The 22,014-nt window shown below is 33.9% G+C and overlaps 1 protein-coding gene across 5 annotated transcripts in view; it reads left to right on the top strand.

Annotated features, from left to right (window-relative positions):
* The window catches only part of SEPHS1 (selenophosphate synthetase 1), an 87,340-nt gene extending 73,613 nt beyond the window's left edge, over window positions 1–13,727 (top strand). For all 5 annotated transcript variants that reach the window (XM_051963212.1, XM_051963213.1, XM_051963215.1 and 2 more), the window contains exons 8-9: window positions 8,451–8,663; window positions 11,316–13,727. In XM_051963212.1, coding sequence (XP_051819172.1) covers window positions 8,451–8,663; window positions 11,316–11,530 — 428 coding nt within the window. In that variant the 3' untranslated portion in view covers window positions 11,531–13,727. The remainder of the gene's footprint in view (window positions 1–8,450; window positions 8,664–11,315) is intronic.
* The last annotated feature ends 8,287 nt before the right edge of the window (window positions 13,728–22,014 follow it).

Genomic DNA, 22,014 nt, shown 5'->3' on the forward strand with positions numbered 1-22,014 from the left:
CAGAGAAGGTATGAGTTAGAGTTGAGTACATCTTGCAAAATGATGAGATTCTGGACAGCAGGAAATACAGGAGAACAGCAAGGTAGGAAATGAAAAGATGAATTCCCTGAGTGTCTTTCTTAAATGATAGAGGATCTGGTTGGAACTCTTTACTGTCCACTCTTCACCCACTACTCTGAGAGAGAGAAGGATCCCAGGGGTAGGGAATGAAGAAGAGATTTAAGCTTCAGAGTTTACTTCGTCTTGCACAATACTGTGTTTCTGAGCATTGTGAAATCTAGGAGAACAACCAGGTGGAAAATGATGAGTTGACATTAAACTTATATTCAGATTTAAATTTCTATAATTCAGATGTCCCTGAAGTTTCAGAAAATGCAAATGAAATAAAAGAAAAAAATTTATGCAGTTCCTAATATTTGCACAATAATTTTCAGTTAATTAAAATGTTAACTATCCTTTTTGATTCTTTGATTTGGGGTATGTAAATGGATAATTATGTTCTTGTCATTACTTATCCTATTTTCTACCATTACCTTTACTGGAATGTGAAGCTTTTTTGTTTTTGTTTTATTTTGTTTTGCTATTTTAAAATTTGACCTTGTTATATAAAGCCATTTCATTATTATTATAGTTATTATGACCTCTACCAAAATTAGAGCTATTAAAAAAACCACCATGAATGAAACAGAAAAATTATATAGTAATAAGACTGTCTCTTAGAGAGAGGCAGCAATGCACATAGCAAAGACAATAACTTGATTTCTAAGTCAGGAATTCATTATCCTCACTTGGCCAGTTCCCCTCTTAAGTGCCCTCTATCTGCTATATATCTTAGAAATATATTTTTATGTATATATTATTATCTCCTCTATTAAAATTTAAGTTCCTTGGGAGCAGGGACTACATTTGGTTTTGCCTTTCATTTCCATCCTCAGCACTTAACAAAGTAGTAAATGAATGCTTGTTGATTGATTGATTAGCCTTTGTTTATATTTAAGGAGTACCATAATTCAATTCTTGAATCAGGAATGAAGCACTAAACATTTTTTTTTTAAATAGCTTTTTAGTGACAGAACATATGCATGGGTAATTTTTACAACATTGTCCCTTGCACTCACTCCTGTTCCACTTTTTCCCTTCCCTCCCTTCACCCCCTCCCCTAGATGGCAGGCAGTCTCATATGTGTTAAACGTGTTAAAGTATGTCTTAAAAATATGTGTGTGTGTGTGTGTGTGTGTGTGTGTGTGTGTGTGTGTAGATCCGTACAATTCTCTTGTTGCGCAAAAAAAAAAAAAAAAATCAGATTTAGAAATGTAAAAATAACTTGGGAAGAAAAACAAAAATGCAAGTAGTCCACATTCATTTCCCAGTGTTCTTTCACTGGGTATAGCTGCTTCTGTCCATCATTAATCAATTGGAACTGAATTGGATCCTCTCATTTGCTGAGGATAGCCACTTTGATTAGAATTGATACTCATATAGTATTATTGTTGAAGTATATAATGATCTGCTGGTTCTGCTCATTTCACTTAGCATCAGTTCATGTAAGTCTCTCTAGGCCTTTCTGAAATCACTCTGTTGGCCATTTCTTACAGAACAATAATGTTCCACAACATTCATATACCACAATTTATTCAGCCCTCAGTTTCCAGTTTCTGGCCACTACAAAAAGGGCTGGCACAAACATTTTTGTGGGTCCCTTTCCCTCCTTTAAGATCTCTTTGGAATATAAGCCTAGAAGTAACACTGCTGAGTCAAGGGTATGCACAGTTTGATAACTTTTTGAGCATGGTTCCAAATTGTTCTCCAGAACGGTTAGATCTGTTCACAACTCCACCAACAATGTATCAGTGTCTCAATTTTCCCACATCTCCTCCAACATTCGTCATTATCTTTTCCTGTCATCTTAGCCAATCTTACAGGTGTGCAGTGGTGTCTCAGAGAGTCTTAATTTGCATTTTTCTGATCAGTAATGATTTGGAACATCCTTTCATATAAGTAGAAATAATTTCAATTTCATCCTCTGAAAATTGTCTGTTCACATCCTTTGACCATTTATCAATTGGAGAATAGCTTGATTTCTTATAAATTAGAGTCAATTCTCTATATATTTTGGAAATGAGGCCTTTATCAGAACCTTTAATTACTACATATTATTTTTTGAAGTCTTATAACTTTTTAGAATAGCAAAATGATACTTTTTGTTTTGCTTTTCTTTTTAATATTTAGCAAAGCAAAAAACAAACTAAAAGAACGCTATCCCAAAATATTTTTTTATTCACATAGAATTGAATTGATCTTATATTGTAACTAAGGATTAGGGTGATGCAAAGGGCTGTTTTTATATCATCTGAGATATGTGAAGTAAATAGATGTAATTACAGGAATTTTTACTAAGGTACTTACAGTCAGAGTTAAATTACCTTTTTAGATAAATTATCTTTTTTTTCCAATCAGTAAAAATCTGTCTTCTTCCTCTTATCCAAAATCTCAATTGAGAACAAAAGAAAAACAAACACAAAAAATTTCTGCATTGGCTACATCCAAAAAATTTCTCATTTTACTCTCTGAGTTCTTCACTTCTCTCTCAGGAGTCTGGTCATTAACACTTCTCAAAGTCACTAATTCTTTTGGAGTAACTTATCTCTTCCACTTTATTTTCATTATATAAATTGTTCTCTGATTCTGTTCATTTCACTCTGCATTAGTTCACTTAAGTCTTCCTAGCTTTCTCTTCTTCATTTCTTACAACACAATAGTATTCTATTACTTTTTAATACCATAACTTGTTCACCAATATTTCCCACTTTTTGGACTCTTCTTCAGATTTCCATTCTTTGACATGTGAAAAAGAGCTATAAATAATTTTGTACGTCTTTAGTTACTTTGTTTTGCTTTAACTAATCCACCCCCTTAATCTCTTCTCCCTCTAATTTCCCATTTGAGTTTCCCTATTGAGTAAAATGTATATCTGTACCCAAATGTATGTATGTATGTATATATATATATTTTTTCTCCTTTGACTTTCTCAGAGTGAGATTCCAGTGTCAGCTGCTTCCCCTAAATCTCCTCTTTAATTGTATTGTTGTCTGCTTTTGCACCCCAATTATCTTTCTTTCCCCCATCCTTCACTCCTATTGTCTTCCTTATCTCCTATCCTTCCATTTAAAAAAAATTAATAATCATCTAGACGTAACAGCCATTCCTGGGCTTTGTCTAATTAGGCTCTTTCTATACATATATATATATATATATATATATATATATTATATATATATATATATATATATATATATATATGCATATATGTATATATGTATGACTCCTAATGAGAATAAAGTTCAGAGGAGACAATATGTATCATCTCCCTATATTTGAATGTAAGTAGTTTATTTTAGTCTCTTACAGCTACTCATTTGTGTTTATCTGTTACACTTCTTTTACACCTCTGTTTGAACTTCAAAGTTTCTACACAATTCTGTTCTTTCCAACAGGAATTCATAGAAGTCCTCTCTTTAATTTTCTCTCCCCTGTAGAATTATACTTAATTTTTCTGGGTAACTTATTCAGTATTACAGATCTCTGTTCTCTTTACCTTTTAGAGTATTATATTCCAATGTCTGCTCTGTTAGAGTGGTGGCTGCTAAATCATGTGTGATCAAAAGTATGGATCCATTGGTATTTGAATTCTTTATTTCAGACTGCTTGGCTATATTTTTTCTTTGACATGGAGGCATTGGCTTTTGGCTATGATGTTTCTGTAAGTGTTCCTTTTGGGGTTTCTTTCAGGAGTTGATAAGTGTAAATTTTTTTTTCCCATTTCTACTTTGCTCTTTGGTTCTGTGAGATCTGGGCAGTTTTCTTTTAAGATTTCTTGAAATATGGTATATAGGCTTTTTTTTTTTTTAAATCATGATGTTTAGGTGGTCCACTGATTCTTAACTTCTTCTCAATCCGCTTTTTAAGGCAGTTTTTGCTTCAAGGGTGACTTATGCTTTTTTCTCTTTTTTTCTCCCTGTCCTTTGATTTTATTTTAATATGTCTTGTTCTCTCTCAACAAACCATTATTTTCTCTCTGGTCCATTCATATTTTCAGGAAATTTGATGTTTTGCTAAGATTTTGTATCTTTTGTGTCAAACTATTCATTTTTATTCTTGTTCCTTCTTCCATAGCTTCATTTATTTTCTAATTCTTTCTTCTAGCACTCTCATTTCATTTATTTAAAAAAAATATTTTTAACTCTTTTTAAAAATTACTTTAAGTATACTCGGCAACAAGAAGACTATATGATGATCAATTCTGATGGACCAATGGCCCTCTTCAAAAATTAGATTGATTTAAACCAATTCAATTGTTCAGTGATGAAGAGAGCCATTTACACCCAGAGAGAGGACTGTGAGAACTCAGTGTGGACCACAACATAGCATTCTCTGTTGTTGTTTGCTTGCATTTTGTTTTCTTTCCAAATTTTTTTTCTTTCTTCTTGATCCAATTTTTCTTGTGCATCAAGATAACTGTATAAATATGTATACTTATATTGGATTTAACATATACTTTAACATATTTAACATGTATTGGACTACCTGCCATTTAGGGATGGGGTGGGGAGGAGGGGATAATTTGGAACAGAAGGCTTTGTTTGCAAGGGTCAATGTTGAAATATGTTTTGTAAACAAAAGGCTTTAATAAAAAAACAAGCAAATAAATAACTAATTTTAAATTACATTATTTCTTCTAGAAATTCTAGTTGAATTTGTGCCCAAGCTTTGTTTTTCTCTGAGGCTTTGTAGATGTTGTGGACTCAGTCTTTTCTTCATGGTTTATGTCTTGAGTGTCCCTGCCACTCTTCTTATTGTAGGATTCTTTTTTATTTGCTTATTCTTCCCAATTATTTTTGGGCTTCAGGTTTTATGACAGGGCTGGGCTCTGCCTACTACATGAAGGAAGATTTGGTCTTATCCTTCTACTATTTTTTGGGAGTGTTTAATGTTGTGTCATCCCAAGATCTTAGGGATATCTCAGCTTAGGAATCTTCAAGCTGGTCCCCATCTGATTTGAAGAGTTAGACTAATTTGCTATTTGAAAAGGTAAACACAAATTAAAATGAGCTTTCAAGTCTTCTAAAGTGGTCTAGTTGCTGGTCCATGGTCTAAGCTCACAAATTCCTGGCCTAGGTTTGGGATCTGATTAACAAACTCAAATAACTATTTTCTGCTGACTTATAGCCAGCTGGTTCAGAATGATGGAACTGCTGACTGTCCTTTGGTCTGGGATTATAATGTTCTTGGTGGTTTTCTGCAGATCTCAGGGGGGCAGCCTTCTTTTCAGTTGATTAATCACAACAATAGCCAGGTGTTAAAGTCCAAATCCTTTATTATCTCCTTCAAAGTCCTATCTCCTTCATTTGGGGCTTGGCTAGTTTTCTTAGAGGCCTTACGGAGTCCACTTCAGTGAAGAAATGCAGGAGGCCAGCCACCAGGAGCCTGACCAAAGATGGAATGAATCTCGTCTAGTCCTTGCTGACTGTTAGATACTCCATTATCATAGGTGTGAATCTTGTGTAACTATATTAAATACTAAGTATATGTACTGAACCTCTAGAGAACTATTAAGCACTATGCTAAACTAGATAACCATTGTCTCATCAATTCCACTGTCTTAAAACCTTGTAAGAATCCTTGTTTCAAAGTTCTGGCCCATAACATGGGATTCCTACCCTGGTTATTCCTGTTCAGACTTCAGACTGGGCTGGAAGCTGGAACTGAGACCCTGCTCTGCTCTTGGCATCTGTGCTACAGTACTTTTATTAAGTAAGGGAGAAAGAATTTGGGCCTGTATCAATCTGGCTCTATATTCAGGACTATCCATTGTCATGATGCTTTTCTAGGATTTATTTCCAGAATCCTTTCCAGCTTTCCTTTTTTAATTCTGAGTTTTATTTTTATTTTTTTGTTTTTGTTTTTTTTTGTTTATTTTTTTATTATTTTTTTTAATTTAATTTTATTTAATAATAACTTTGTATTGACAGAATCCATGCCAGGATAATTTTTACACAGCATTATCCCTTGCAATCACTTATGTTTCGCTTTTTCCCCTCCCTCTCTCCTCCCCCCCCACAAGATGGCAAGCAGTCCTATATATGTTAAATATGTTGCAATATATCCTAGATACAATACATATTTGCAGAACCGAACAGTTCTCCCGCTGCACAGGGAGAATTGGATTCAGAAGGTAAAAATAACTCGGGAAGAAAATCAAAAATCAAATAGTTCACATTCATTTCCCAGTATTCCTTCTTTGGGTGTAGCTGTTTCTGTCCATCATTTATCCAATGTAATTCTGAGTTTTAATAAAGTTATTTATAAAAACTTAGAAAAAGGGTTTGGAAATAATTTTTAATTTTGTCTCCTGTGCTTTTTCCTGTTTTTATTGTAATTTTTTAAATAACAGTTTATCATTTACTTTTCATTTAAGAGACAGCTTTTTAGCTTAGTGAGAATATGGTGCTTGAAGTCAGGAAGCACCTAAATTTGAAACTCATCTTAGACACTTACTAAATGTATAACCCTGGACAAAAAATTTAACCTTATTCAGATTTACTTTCCCCATTTAGAAAATAAGGATAAGGTCACCCACTTCACAGATTTGAGAGCCATATGAGATAATATTAGTAAAAGCTATTGCAAACTTTAAAGTGTTATATAAATCTTAGCTATTAACTTTTTTTCATTTTCTGATTCTTTCCAAAAGGTTTAATTTTCTTCTTTAGGACTCCAGATTTCTGATTGATATCTCTTCCCAAAATCTTCTTCTCCCCTAGTTACTCACAGTTTGATTTTTCTGAACTTTTAATTGTTTTATCTAACGCCAAATAAACCTTAGTTAGTAGCTAACAATTGGTTTGGGTTTTTGTTTTTGTAAATGTTCTTTGAGTGTCAAGTGATGGCTTTCTTATTTTTCATGTGGATTAATCTCTGAAATTTAAACACTTAAGAAGCTTTGTATTGGGGAAAGAATGCAGTCAGTACCTCAATACCTCAATAGAAATGTTCCTATTAACTGACTTGGTCTCTTGATAATGGATACTTCTGTCCACTAATATCCTACTTTTAATGCCTTATTGTAGAGAGGAGATGACTCTCAAATTCTGTGTCAGTGAAGTATAAACAATCTGGCTAATCTACATTGCTATTTTCTTACTTCTGACTAAGCCTGTCAGACTGGAAAGACTTCAGGTACAGAACCAAAATTGGATTGTATATCTATTGCTTAAGAACCAGTACAATTTAAGTTGAAAAAGTCACATCAGCAGAGAATTGGCCTCTATTGAGTAGTAATTTACTTAACCTACTTGTGTGGATCAGAATCTACTTTTGTGGAATAAGTCATCACACATGCGAAACTATAGATTTTTGAGATAGAACTGCTTTTAGAGAGAAGATGAAGCACTTTCATCCTATTGAGAATGAAGTAGGGAATATTCTAGACATTGAATAGGGCTTACATTGTCAAGCATGGCTAGTGTACTCCTTTGTTGGACTTTATTCTACTCTTATCACATAAGAATGGTTGGGGATGGAGGAGTGATAGTGAAATTAAAAAGCTGAAACAATCCCACCTTTTTCCAAAGCATTTCTCCCTTTGTGATCCTCTTCTTCTATATATTAAGATAATTGTGAAAAACTTGTAAAATGCAATTCAAGGTTTTACAAAGTCATACTCACCCCCTTATTTGTAATTGTACTGCTGGCAATTTAACCTGAATGGACTGTGCCTAAACTATTTAATTGTAATAATTATTAGGACTGTTTTATTTACTATCTCATCCAGAATAAAAGGTCATTTTAGGATTTGGAGTTGGAAGAATTTTAGAAATAATTAAATCCAAATTCTTTATTATAGATGAGAGGAAGCTTAGCTCCAGAAAGGGGAAGTGTTTGCCAAAGATCACAGAGCCATTAAAGGACAATAGAGAGATTGAAACCCATGTGCTTTAATGTCAAATCCTTTTTCTGGTCTCCTTTTTAGAAAATGTCAATACAAAAACAGCTTAATTTTATGTTATCTTAATGTTTAAAGATGTTCTAGATAGTCTATTGTTCCATCATCTGCTGGAGTTTTAATTTTTCATGAGTCCCTTTAAAATTTGTAAAATCCCTTTACAAATTTTAAATCTGTTAAATAATAATGATTAAGGTTGTGGTTTGTAAGTTTATTATTCAAGATAGAAAATTAGATCCAAGATTTTTTTGATTATTAGTTTTTAACAGAGAGATGGTAGAAGAAAGCATGAGAATTTTATGTCCACATTTGTCAAATGAGAAATCTTAAGACCAACAGCCTGTGGAGGATTTTTGGGAAAGATAGCAAATTTGGTCTTTTTATCAGATAACCAAATACAAGTAATTAGTGGCATCTTTTTTTTTTTTTTTTTTTTTTTCTCTTTTAGCTGCTGGACTCATGCACACTTTTAATGCACACGCAGCCACGGACATCACAGGGTTTGGGATCTTGGGCCATGCACAGAACCTTGCTAAGCAGCAGAGGAATGAAGTGTCCTTTGTCATCCACAATCTTCCAGTGTTGGCCAAGATGGCTGCTGTTAGTAAGGCCTGTGGAAACATGTTTGGCCTTATGCATGGAACCTGTCCAGAGACATCAGGTGAGGTCACTTGGCACATTTTGCCTGTCTTTAATGAGATATCAAAGACTTTGATTCAATTTCCGAGTGGACCAGCATCTGTAGCTTTATTCTGTGCTGACTTACCTGGTCCCTTATAGTTCTAGTCCTACAAATGCATGCTGATGCTGTTCATAGGGATTTCTGGGTTTTGGTGATTTTTGTTGTAGAGGTGGGGAAAAATTAGGACAGAATGTGGATAGTTCAGTTGAAATTGATCATGAATGCTGACAGACCTCAAAATTCATGCTTCATTATGATGCAATAGGCAATAGGATCATATATTTTTTTTTGTTGTTTTGTAAAGGCAGATTGTTTGTATACCATGAAATTCTGTGGAAACCTCAGGGAACCAATATGGAAAGAAAAGACATGATTTGAATGTTACTCTTTTAGAGGAAAGATCAACATAGATGGTCTTGAGCTTCTTTATAGTTTGAGGGTCAGATGTACTTCTGTGGTTTTGCAAAGTAATTAAGGTGCTTCAGCTTTTCTCATGAACGAGGTGATTTATTGATAGCTGAGTTATCCTTAGAAACTTGCTCTTTGACTTGGTTAGAATTAGATCTATTATTATTATTATACTAGACCAGAAGTAGACTCTATGCATCAGACCTTAAAGTAAATTCTTTATGGAGAACTCTTCTATTGTTATATTACCTGCTCTATCTGTTCCTTTTCCCTATTTTCTGATTATACTTTTTCATCTTTTAAGTCTTTTTGTTCTTCTCTCTTTGTTTTCTGTGACCATAATTATTATTCTTTTTCCACGCTTATGTCAAAACAGGTATAAGGTACATTGAGAATAGTATGTTTTTAAAGAAATTCTGACAGGCTTTGTTAGACATAAGCTTTTCTAGTAATGTTTCTAGTGTTACTGAAATTTCGAGCACTTAAACAGCTCTTGTCTCAGGAAATTACTTTAGCAGACTAAACTTTGTTTTTCCTGTTCAAAATTAATAAAATTATTTTCAACACTTTCTATGTAAAGGTAATAAAAAAAATAAGAAGACCAGTTTGTATTTGTTGTATTTTTTTTTGGAGCTTGGAATGGCAATGAAATGAATATCTAATAAAAATGGCAGGTAAACAAATTTGAGAAAATATTTGTTTGATTAGCAAAGCAAAGCAGGTAAATTTCTTGTACCACATTCTGTTAAGAATTAAAAGAGGTCTTAGAGATCTTAGTTCAATTCATTTTACAGGTGAGAAAACTGAAGCCTAGACAGGTTAAGTGAATGCCCAGGTCAAACACACAGTTATATAGCACTAGAACAAGGGCTGGACCTATATCTCTCTTGATTCTTACACAACTCTTCAATTTACTCTGATTTTTAGAAAATATATTTTAAGATTTTTTTTTTTAAGGTAAGACAAAATCAAAATGAGATGAAATCGATCAATAAGCATTTATTGAGCACTTACTAAGTGCCAGGCAATGTGCTAAGATCTTGGGGTATTAAAAAAAAAAAAAAAAAAAAAGCAAAAACTGCTCCTGTTTTCAAGGAGCATACATGGGGAGACAACATGTTACATACAAGGTCCATACAGAATAGATGAAAATTAGTCACAGCAGAGAAAGCACATCAGCATTGGGGGGGACAGGCCTCCTGAAGGTGATAGTTTTTTAATTTCATGTTAAAGGAAGTTGTGAAGTAATCAAGGCAGAGGTTAGGAAAGACAGGGCGACAGGAATGGAACAGTAGAGCAGAGGCATCTCTTAGAGAAGATGAGGTTTGATGAGATAGGATCAAAAGTACATGCAGAAGGGTTGGCCTTGGAGAACAGAGAGGTTATCTCATCATCAGAGACTAAAGTGAAGGAGGAAATAGTGGATATTATCATGTGGGAAAAGGGACTTCTAAACAAATGGCCTCAAATTTGCCAGTAAAATGTGAGGTGAGGTTTTCAGTTGTCAGAAGAGAAGGGTAATAGGGTAATGGTGCCCTAGTAAGTTTGAAGCGAGAAGAAAAGGTATGAATGTAATCAATGGGATAGGATGGGAAGTCAGTTGTGGATGTAGTAGGATTGCTTTTCTCCAGTGAGGACCCACTTGAGATTATTTAGCATAAACTTTCAATTGACACTATCACACTGATTTCATCGTTTTCTCCAGTTCCAGTATGTGAGTATAAGCCAAAAAATTTGAATGGTGGGAACTATCCACCATTAGTATTTAGAACTAGGGATTCAAGAAAAGATTATTTAGAATTGGGAGAATTTACTTTGATTTTGTTTCATTTTTATTTTAATGTTAAACTGGAAAAATGGATACTAGTCCAAATTCCTAACTCAGCACCCAAACCCATCACACTTAGCTGCAGTTTCTTGAAAAGCTTTCAAAACCAAAAAAAAAAAAAAAAAAAAAAAGGAAGAAAGAAAGCAAACTTCCAAATTCTATAGTTTCATCAGAAAATAACTAAATAAAATGAATTCATTGCAGAAGGAAAGGCAGAATAGGCTATAGGCCTCAGCTTAAGGACAATAAAAGGGACATGCTTCATAGAACAGAAACAAATTGATTTGTATTCAGTTTATTTCTTTGCAAATAGCTGAAGAGGATAAAGAGTACCAAAATACTCTGTCACTCAGAAATAGTCATAAACTAATGAATGGTCCTTTTTTCTTTGCCAGGAGGCCTTCTGATCTGTTTACCACGTGAGCAGGCAGCTCGTTTCTGCGCAGAGATTAAATCCCCCAAATATGGGGAAGGTCACCAAGCATGGATTATTGGGATTGTAGAGAAAGGCAACCGTACAGCCAGAATTATAGACAAACCCCGGATCATCGAAGTAGCACCACAAGTGGCCACCCAAAATGTGAATCCCACGCCTGGTGCCACCTCTTAATCTAGACAAAAATAGCTATTTGGTTTTGTTTTTAAATAGATCTATTCCTTTATCATCATTACAATTAAAGACTGTAAAAAAAATCTCATTGTGTCTACGCAGCATCTGGTGACCTTAGGTCAATTTGTGAGTGGATGCAATTAATAAAATAAAATCCATTGCCTTTTTTTCCTGTTACATTAACTGAAGATGCACCTAATCTTGAGGCAGCTTCTGAGTTGAGAATTATATTGTTATCCAATACTGTTGATTCATTTTGAATCTTTAGACACTTATCTCTTGCCGCATAGGCTCTTTTTAAAGGTGCTTTCACGTAGCACAGACATTACCAGTAGTAGTGTCATTTAGCAATTTGTGTCTTCATTACATGTATATTTATCATTATAAGTCTAATAATTTTTTGATGTCTTGAATGGTATAGTGGAGAGGCAGAATGGTTAGGTGACACAATGGGTATACCCAGTAGTAATAAAAGGGTTGCATGATTACTTTCAGTCTTTTATTTGTAAAGTCTAGTCTTATGATCCAAGAGCATCTCTCCAACCCTGGACTTAGTAGTGCACTCAGTTAAATAAGGCAAGTGCTTAACTCTGCATGGAAAGCACTTTGAAGTTGAAGGAGAAATTTTCATTTCATATTTGTAGATCTTATAATATTTACTGTAATATCAATAATTGTTTTCTTTATTAAAAGGGGGGGAATTGCTAACTTTTTGCAATATAATTGGATGTGCTATAGTGCAGCAAGGAATTGCCGACCAAAAGGGGATTAATGTATAATATTCATTTACAATTCAGTATATAATTAACTACACAAATAATTTTTAAATATAATCAATAATAAAAAGACTGTTCTGTGGATGGTAGTGTTTAATACATTTTATATTTTGTATAGTGGTTACAGACCATTTTCTTAAAAATCAGCAGCTGTTTAGCATAATTCCTAGCATTATTTTGTCCTTTTCTCCAATATTTTTTGTGCACGTTTTTGTGATCTGTGTTAAAAATCTACATTGCCAACATTGCAGCTTGAACTTAAAACTTGTTATTCAAATAAATATTTAATTTTTTTTTTATTGCTCTTGTATAAGCAGATACCCTTTTTAGTTGTGTTTTGGAGGGAGTTGGGAAGATTTTTCTTAAAATCTACTTCCCTCCAATAAATTGTATTTTAGTTTTGTAGAAGTTTTAAATTTTATGTGAGCCATTTGTTCTTTGAATTGATTTTGGAGTTCAAGGATAAGGGCAACATCTTTAAAAAAAAAAAAAGTGTTATATGTGTCCTGAAAACAGATTTCCTTGTATTAGAATTTCCTCATCATTTTGGAGAGATTTTTGTCAATAGCACAAGAGGATTGAATCTTGAAATGTGTATCTTCCTAAATGAAGCATCAGCAAATCTTTGGAAAACAACCTGCCCGCAGGCATCATAAGCACTACAGATCTTTTCAAAAAATAAACTGCAAAGCTGTCATCCTTCAAAGAAAGAAAGACAGTAGCTCATACAGACATATGGATCTCTAGCCAGAATTCTAGTGTACAGAGCTGATATTAACTGGAGTAGTTTCTTTGAAATGTACATGGATATTGTCATGAATTGTTACTTAATAAAAACTAGACAGAAAAAGTGGCCTTCCCCTCAAAAATGGTGCTAGAACTCAGATAAAACTTGAACATTTTGAAACCTTCCCCTCAAAAATAGAACATTATGTATTCCTATATTTAAGTTGCTCTTAAAATGAAAGCTTTCTGTAATCAATCCTGATGTTTTTTCATTTCGGCCTGACTTTCTTTGAAGGCAAGAGCTAACAAACTTCATTTGATGGTTTAGGTTATTTTACTAGTAAAATGAAAATGGACACTTTGAAGTCCAATTATGATAGTTTAAGAGAAAGTTTCTTACAGAAATGTTGGGGGGAAATAGGAAAAATTCAGAAATAAATCAGAATACAAAGTTTAATAAAGTACTTAGAGCTAGGTGGCTTTTTATTTTTAATTTTTTTTAATTCTATGACCATCTTGTACAACAACCATATTTAATATCTGGGCGATTTGTCTCAGCAACCATGTCTGGTATGTTGAAATGATATCTAAGGAAATCAAGTAGCTCTAATTGTATCAGTTTTTATGCACAACCTGACCTTTCATGGTGTTAATGTGCCTTTAATAAATAAATATATTGCATATATTTCCAATGATCTGTGGTTTCATCAGCGTGGATAATTCCCTCCACCAATACAGATCTATGACTAATTAAATGAGTAGACCTTATCACAGTACTTTAATACCCATCTCCCTCCAGTCCCCAGCTTGGAAGATAGTCTTTAAAAGTTGCTATTCCTGACATTTTTCACCCTGCAGCCAACTTAGTGATGAACCTCTCCAAACTAGCCATTATGTTCCTTGGGATAAACATTCAGGTTCACTAAGGGGGCCATACTAATAGTTTGTAGGACTCAGAAAAGCTTCTCTTCGGCTGGCATATCTTTGAAATGCCCGGGGACCCTCATGCCACAGTGTGACATTATAGGAGACCTGTAGTATATTTGTATATTCTTGATGAAATTTGTGAATGTATGTTGTCATAAAATGAATGATTATATAATAACAGATGACTCATTATAAAACTCAGTTAGGATTTGTACTTTTTTCTTCAAAAGTAAATCTGGATTATAACACTGAAGATACTGCATTGTGATTGGTTGCAAAAATAAATGAGCCCATTAGTTTGTCATTGGGAATATTGTCAAGATAGAAGAAGCTTGATGGTATAGTGGTGATTGTGAGTCTATTCTCTGTTCAATAATTATATTTACTCTGGAATGTTTATTCATTATTCTTTCCTTAGTCAACTATTTGAAATTTTTAAATGCTGTACACTAAAGTGTAACTTTTAATTTAGTAAAAATATAATGGTTACTTTCTTAGTAAAATGAGTAGTGTAAAATGAACATTCATAAAATCCTTACTGTGATAGGGCATTTTAAAATTGCAAGCCTTAAGAAATTTATTGATTGGGGATTTTTCTGTGAATTATATACATTAAGAGTTTATAGTCTGAACTTTAGCACAACTATATCTTTATAATACACAAGAAGAAAGGAAAAGTAGTCTTTTCTCCATCATTACTTTCCTTTAAGGATATCTTTATTTTTTTTTCAGAAGTGAAATATGAGGATAGATGTTGAATTTATTCTCTAATTCTGCCATGTAACTTTTAAATATGACTGCCTAATGATTATTTCTCTATCACCCACCTATATCATTTCCCTTTATCAGGACAGATAACATTTGAAGAAACAGCACATTTCTGTATACAACTACTTGAATGTCCTTATTGCATTTTCTAGTTAGGGAATTACATGTATGAGCCAGCCATTCAATTTGGAAATGAGAGAAATGAGAGGTTCTAAAGTTCAGATTTTAATCTTTTCCCATGCTTTAATTTCCCCTTCTGAAATGTGAAAAAGCCATCCTATATGAAGAAAAGGCTAAGTGACAAATATATTGCATGAATTTTGTCACATGATATCTGGCTCATAGTCATGAAAATTATCTTTTATAGAAGTAGAATAAGATGGGAAATTGGCTCACTACCAATTAATACATTTCAAAAAGCAGACTGAGCTATGATTAAAACAGTGAAAGAGTGTTGATGACTGCTACAATTGGTGGCAAAAAGGTTGATCATTTTGTTCCATAAGGAGAAGAGCAACTAAACTTTTGAACCAAGTCATTTTTCTGTGTTAACTGTAGGATTTCTTTATTGATGGAGACTAGCATTTACTTAGCTTTGGTAATAGCAGTCTTCCTAAGATAAGAGATTTAGAGCAGCAAGGAGCTTCATTTACAGATGAGGAAACTGAGGGGGAAAAGGACATTCCAAATTCTTTATTCCTTCCCTGGGGCTGTGGTGCCCTAGGCAAGGCATAAATAGCATTTATTGTCACAAACACTGGGTCCCAAATCAGTACTTTTCAAAAAGATCTTGTTTGGAGTAAAGGTTTCTTGGTTTTTTCCTCAGTCCTTGGAATTGCTTTTCCTGAAAAGTGAAAGTACAAATAAGCTTCCTCACTCACATCAATATTTTTTTTTGTGTGTGTAAGTTGTTTGTGAAAAGTCAGTCTGTGTGTGTTTTCCATACTAAGCATATCATTATTGTGATATGAGTGTGGATGTTGTCTTTTCTGCTCAAAGATGGCTACTAACAGTGTTTGCCTGGCTGTGGCTGAAGAAGCAAGTTCTTAAATCTTGTTTGTACTAGATAATTCTAATATAGTAGGGTCATAGATCCAGAACTAGAAGAGACTTTTACAGATGAGGAGGCAGAGGCACAGGGAGGCTGTGAGCTGTCCAGTTCTAACCCGGTAAAAGTTAAAACCAGGTCCCTAACTCCAGTGCACTTCTCTGTTCAGGAGGACCTCTTAGCCAGAGCTGGTAGCAGGTGGGTCTGTGCCCAGTTGTTCCTGTCACAGCTTCCTTTCCTTTCTCTTCCCTCAGGTCCTTCCTGGCTAGACATTGACCCTTCTCTCCTCCTCCTCCTCTCCTGCCACCCACTGCTAGAAGGACCAAGGCCTACTCTCTACTCTGACTTTTGGGACCACTTCCTTGCCTGTTGGCAGTAGTACAAACACAATCTCCTAAGGACTCCTGGGCCTTTCTGTCCACTTTTCAACTAAATTCTCTTATTGTCTTGTCTTCCCCAATTAGAATATAAATTTCCAGACAACAGGGACTACCTTCTTTTTTCTATTTATATTCTCAGCATGTAGCATACCAACCAAGGACATGGTAAAAGCTTAAATGCTTTTTCCATTTTTCATTTAACCATTCATATCACAGTGCTTTGAGAATTACATAGTCTTTCTGGAACAATCCCAAGAGGAAGGTAATATTAAGTCTTCTCATTTTCTTTAAAAACAAACAAATAAACAGAAAAACAGATGAGAGTACTGAAAGTCAGGTCCAGCTTTGGCAGAGCCAGCTATCACACCTAGGTCTTCCTACTTCCAATCTAGTGCTCTTTCCACTGTCTTTGGTTGGAAGACTTTCATGCTGGCATCTTTACTGACATGCTTACTTTTTTTATTCTGTTTTCTACTTTTGTGTCTGTTCAGTCAAGTTTCAGTTAAATAATATTGGAAATGAGTGGTTCTGGGGGATTGGCTACAAATGAGGTAATTCCTTTTCTTTGACCCTCGTTGTTGAAAATGTTTCCAAATTGTTTGAGATCATCAGAAAAGGAGGAGGGCTGATCATGAAGCAAAAGTGAGAGAGAACTGATCACCCCTATCTCCCACTGTTAGCCATGGCATTTCATTAGAACTATGGGAAGGCCTCCAGCACATGTGGTGACCCCTCAATGGAAGAGTTGCCAGAGGGCACAGTGTGACAAGAGTCATAGTAGGATGAGTAGGTGTGGGTAGTTTTTAACCTGCATTGTTGGAGGAACCACTCTCATTACGAATATCACAAGTCATCAAAGTATTGCAGTATGAGATGGTAAATATACTCAATCATTTTTCTGTTGTTGTCCAACTCCTTGTGATAGGGTTTTTCTTAGCAGAGATACTATAGTAGTTTGAAATTTCCATCTCCAGCTCATTTTACAGGTGAGGAGACTGAGGCAAACAGGGATAAACGACTTGCTCAGGGTCACACAGCTAATAAGTATCTGAGGCCAGATTTGAATTCAGGAAGAAGTCTTCCTGCCTTCATGCCTAGCATTCTATCCACTGTGCTACCTCGCTTTCCATACGAAATTATGAGGGCGTGTCATTAGCAGATGAAAAGATCAAGAAAGGTTCAAGTAGGAGGTATGCTGTTTGAGCTGAGCTTAAGGGATATTTATTTTGGAATGAAGAAGTTAGAAATAATTAAAAACACTAGATTGACCTGGCAATAAAGTTTTGGTTAATGGGAAAATATTATCATCACTATGTTTTTTAAGGAGAATCAGGGTCTATACCTTTTACACTTACATTAAGAAAATAGCCATACCTTGTGGCAGTTATGGGTAGTTAGTTCTATTTGTACTCATTCTAATATTGTCATTGTAGAGTTTTCCCTCTTTTGGTAAAGAGAATTCCCCATGATTAAATTCCTTTGACCTATACAATTACAATTAATGATTATTTTATTTTTACTTTCAGAAATAGTAAATTATAATAAAATGATTTAATGTTAAAAATTTAGTCAACATTAATGCAATATATAGTTTTTTGTTATAAATATTTTATTTTTCCCCAATTTCACGTAAAAACAATTAACAATCTGCTTTTTTTTTTTTTTGAGTTCCAAATTCTATTCTTCTCTCCTTCTCCCCTCTGCTTCATACCTGAGATGATAAGTAATCTGATATGAGAAGTTAGTTATACATGTACAGTCATGGAAAATTCATGGAAAACATTTTCATATTAATCATTTTGTACAAGAAAACAAAGGGATAGGAAGGAAGAAAGGAAGGAAGGAAGAGTAGTATTGACATAAGTTCTGTCTTTGGATTCAGATGGCACTTTTCATCATAAGTCCTCTGTGATTGTCTTGGATCATCATATTGTTGAGAATTACTAAGTCATTCACAGTTCTTCACTGTACAGTATTGCTGTTAACTTTATACAATGTTCTGGTTCTGCTCATTTCACTTTAAGTTCATGTCTTTCCTTTTTTTTTTCCTAAAGTCATCCTGCTTGCCATTTATTATAGCACAATAATATTCCATTACAATCATATACTACAGTTTGTTTAGCCATTCCCCAATTGATGGGCTTCCCCTTAATTTCCAATTCTTGGCTACCATAAAAAGAGTTGCTATATTTTTGTGGAAGTAGGTCCTTCCATTAAAAAAATTTCTTTGAGACACAGACCTATTAATAGTATTGCTGGGTCAAAGTATATGCATAGTTTTATAGCTTTTTGGGTATAGTTCCAAATTGCTCTCCAGAATGGTTGGATCATTTCACAACTCCACCAATAGTACGTCAATTTTCCCATATCCCCTCCAATATTTATCATTTTAATTCTCACATTAGCCAATCTGATAGATGTGAAGTGATATCTCAGAGTTGTTTTAATTTGCATTTCTCAATAGTTATTTAGAACATCTTTGATTTCTTCTTCTGAAAACTGCTTGTTTCATATCCTTTGTCCATTTATCAGTTACAGAATGATTTGAATTTTAGAAATTTGATTTAGTATTTTATGTATTTGAGAAATAAGGCCCTTATTGGAGATTCTTGCTATAAATTCATATACATACACGCACACATATACACAAAGAGTGTTTTCTGCTTTCCTTCTAATTTCCATTGCATTGATTTTGTTTGTGCAAAAACTTTTAAATTTTATATAATCAAAATTATCCATTTTACATTTATAATGTTCACTATTTCTTTTTTGGTCACAAACAATTTAGAATGTACAGAATTTGGCATACATTTCAAGTCCATACTGTTTATGTCTTTGTATGAAGGGGGTAAAATTAGCCCATGGTTGTCTTCATGTCTTTTTTATATGTCTACTTCCAGAGTACATGTGTAAGCAGACAGAAGCTTTTGGATAATCTTGTAAGGATTTTTGATACCTTTCCCTAAAGCTAGTTGAATAGGAAACTTTTCTTAGTGGAAAAGAAGCATAAACCGAAACCAACTTCTCTACACTCTTTATGTTCCTGTACAAAACTTTGGGTTTATCAGGTACTGAATTACTATTGTCATTTACTACAATGTATTGTGTATCTAATATATTCCACTGATCCATTACTCTATTTCTTAGCCAGTATCAGATTATTTTTTATAATATCCACTTTATAATATAGTTTGAGATCTGATATTGCTAGGCCACCTTCCTTCTTAGTTTTTCATTGATTCCCTTGATATTCTTGATATTCTTGACCTTTTGTTGTTCTAAATGAATTTTGTTATTTTTTTTCCTAATTCTGTAAAGTAATTTTTTGGTAGTTTGATTGGTATGGCTGCAATGTTAAGAGAATTGCCTGGGGCACTGAGAAGTCAATTACTTGACCAAGGAACCAGAGCAGCATATGTCAGAAGGATTTGATGAGTCCAGTTCTCTATCCACTACATCAAGTTGCCTCCCTATTTTATTCAATGTATTTGAAATAATTTTGTCTGATGGACCAACCAAGCTTTCTTTTAGGACAGTCCTTCATACAAAGACATAAATAATATGGACCTGAAATGGATGCCAAATTCTGTACATTCTAAATGGATAAGCATTAATTTGAAGCCAATTAATGATATCAACAATTAGCACTTGTTTTTTCACTCCTCTTACAAGAGCATAGTAAATTACAACAAAATGAACTGATATTAAGAATTTAGTTGATTCCCTTGTTTCCAAAATATATCCTAGTGCTAGGACTAATACATTCACATTTATTGTCCTCAGCACTGCACTGAGAAATGTACAAAATTTAGGTGCAAACACAGTAATTATAGCTACATTAATGAACAATGATTATATATGTCAGGAATGGCAGTCTTAAATTTTATTCATCAAAGAAATATTATGTTTAATATTCTTTTTATTTGAGGCAGCTAGATGGTGGATAGAGCACTGGATCTGGAGTTAGGAAGACTCATCTTCCCAAATTCAAATTCTCCCTCAGACACTTACTAGCTGTGTAACCCTGGGTAAGCCACTTAATCCTGTTTGCCTGTTTCCTCATCTGTAAAATGAACTGCAGAAGGAAATGGCAAATCATTCTAGTGTCTCTGCCAAGAAAAGCCCAAATAGTATCACAAAGAGTTGGATACAACAGAAAAATGACTGAACAATAAAAATACTATATTTTTCATAAGGGATCTCATACTGTAATACTTTGATGATATCCCTGATGAGAGTACTTCCTCCAGTAATACAGGTCAAATAATAGTGGTTTAGCAAGTTCAGAGGTTATGCACAGCTTAGTAACTTTTGAGGCATAGTTCCAAATTGTTTTTCTGAATGTCTAGACCAATAAAGTTCTATTGAAAGTGCATTTATTGTGCTTATTTTTCCAGGTTCCCTTCATGATTTGTCATGTTCTTATTTTGGCAAATTTGTCAATTGATGGTTATGAGATGTACCTTAGAATTTCTTCAATTTGAATTTCTGTAATTGTTAGTAAGTTAGAGAATTTTGTTTTTTCATTGATAACCTGTATGTCTTTTTTTGAAAGTTGCCCATTATATCAGTTCCTTGTATATTTTGGATATCAGATCTTCATCAGAGAAACATGCTATGAATAGTTTCCCCATTTACCTGTTTCCCTTACTAATTTTACTAAGTTTACCTTACTAATTTAGATTTGTACAAAGTCTTATACAAAATTTTGTTATGCTAGATTTGTACAAAACTTTTAGAAATTATAGGTAACCAAAATTTTATATAATTTTTATAATTGTTCATTTTGTCTTGTGTGATCTGAGTCTCTTGAGATATCAGAAAAGATGATATTTGTATAGTGCTTAGTACAATGCCAGGCATGTAATAAATAGTTATTTTCTTCCCCTTAATTCCCCTACTTGAAGATGACAGGTGTCATAGTGAAGAGACTACAGGACTTGAAATCAGGAAAACCTGAATTCAAATCTCACCTCAGACACTTATTTAGCTCTGGAACCCTGGACAACTCACTTAACTTCTCAGCCTTAGTTTCCTTGTCTGTAAAATGGAAATAATAACAGCACCTACCTTTTGGATTGTCATGAGGATCAAATGAGAATTGCAAACTTTAAAGTTCTATATAAATGGTAGCTATTATCATTATTACTTATTTAGACAGGAATTCTCTTGTAGATCTGAAAAATATTTTCTTCTTAATTCATCTAATTTATGCTATGACCTTTTATAGATAGATTTGGAATTTATATTGGTGTATGGTATGAGGTGTTGATATAAACCTCATTTTTGCCAGACTGTTGTCTTATGTCTTCCCAGTTGTTTTTGTCAGTGAGTCTTTCCCCCAACGAGTTGGGGTTTTTTGTAACTATGCTACTACTGTTTGTTTGCTTCATTTTGTTGTGTATCTAATCTTTTCAGCTGATTAACCTCTTATTTTTTAACTCTTTACTGCTATTAAATTTCATCTTGTTAAATTTGGTCCATTATTCTAGCTTGTGTTCTTGTTCTACTAATTAGAAGTTATTTTAAAACATTATTTTTGAGGGGAGGGGAAGGCACAAGGAATTTTAACTGGTAGATAATGACCCAGTATTTTCAACTGCTTAAGCACTGGCATGGGTGTTTTATCCAGTTATAAACACACTGTACCCATGTGAATAGTTTTCTTGAGGAGGTTCCATAGTTGAAAAAAAATTCATTACTTTAGGTGGTCACGATTCTTGTGATAAATTTATCTAAACTTAGCTGGTCCTTGGAAGACATACTACAATACAGTACTCCACTGTGTTCAAAAACTAACTTGGGTGGATTCTGCTTAAATATTGTGAGATGGCAAGCCTTGAAATGGTAAGTGGAGAG

The sequence above is a fragment of the Antechinus flavipes genome, chromosome 5, assembly GCF_016432865.1.
Source record: "Antechinus flavipes isolate AdamAnt ecotype Samford, QLD, Australia chromosome 5, AdamAnt_v2, whole genome shotgun sequence".
In the NCBI taxonomy this organism is placed as follows: domain Eukaryota; kingdom Metazoa; phylum Chordata; class Mammalia; order Dasyuromorphia; family Dasyuridae; genus Antechinus; species Antechinus flavipes.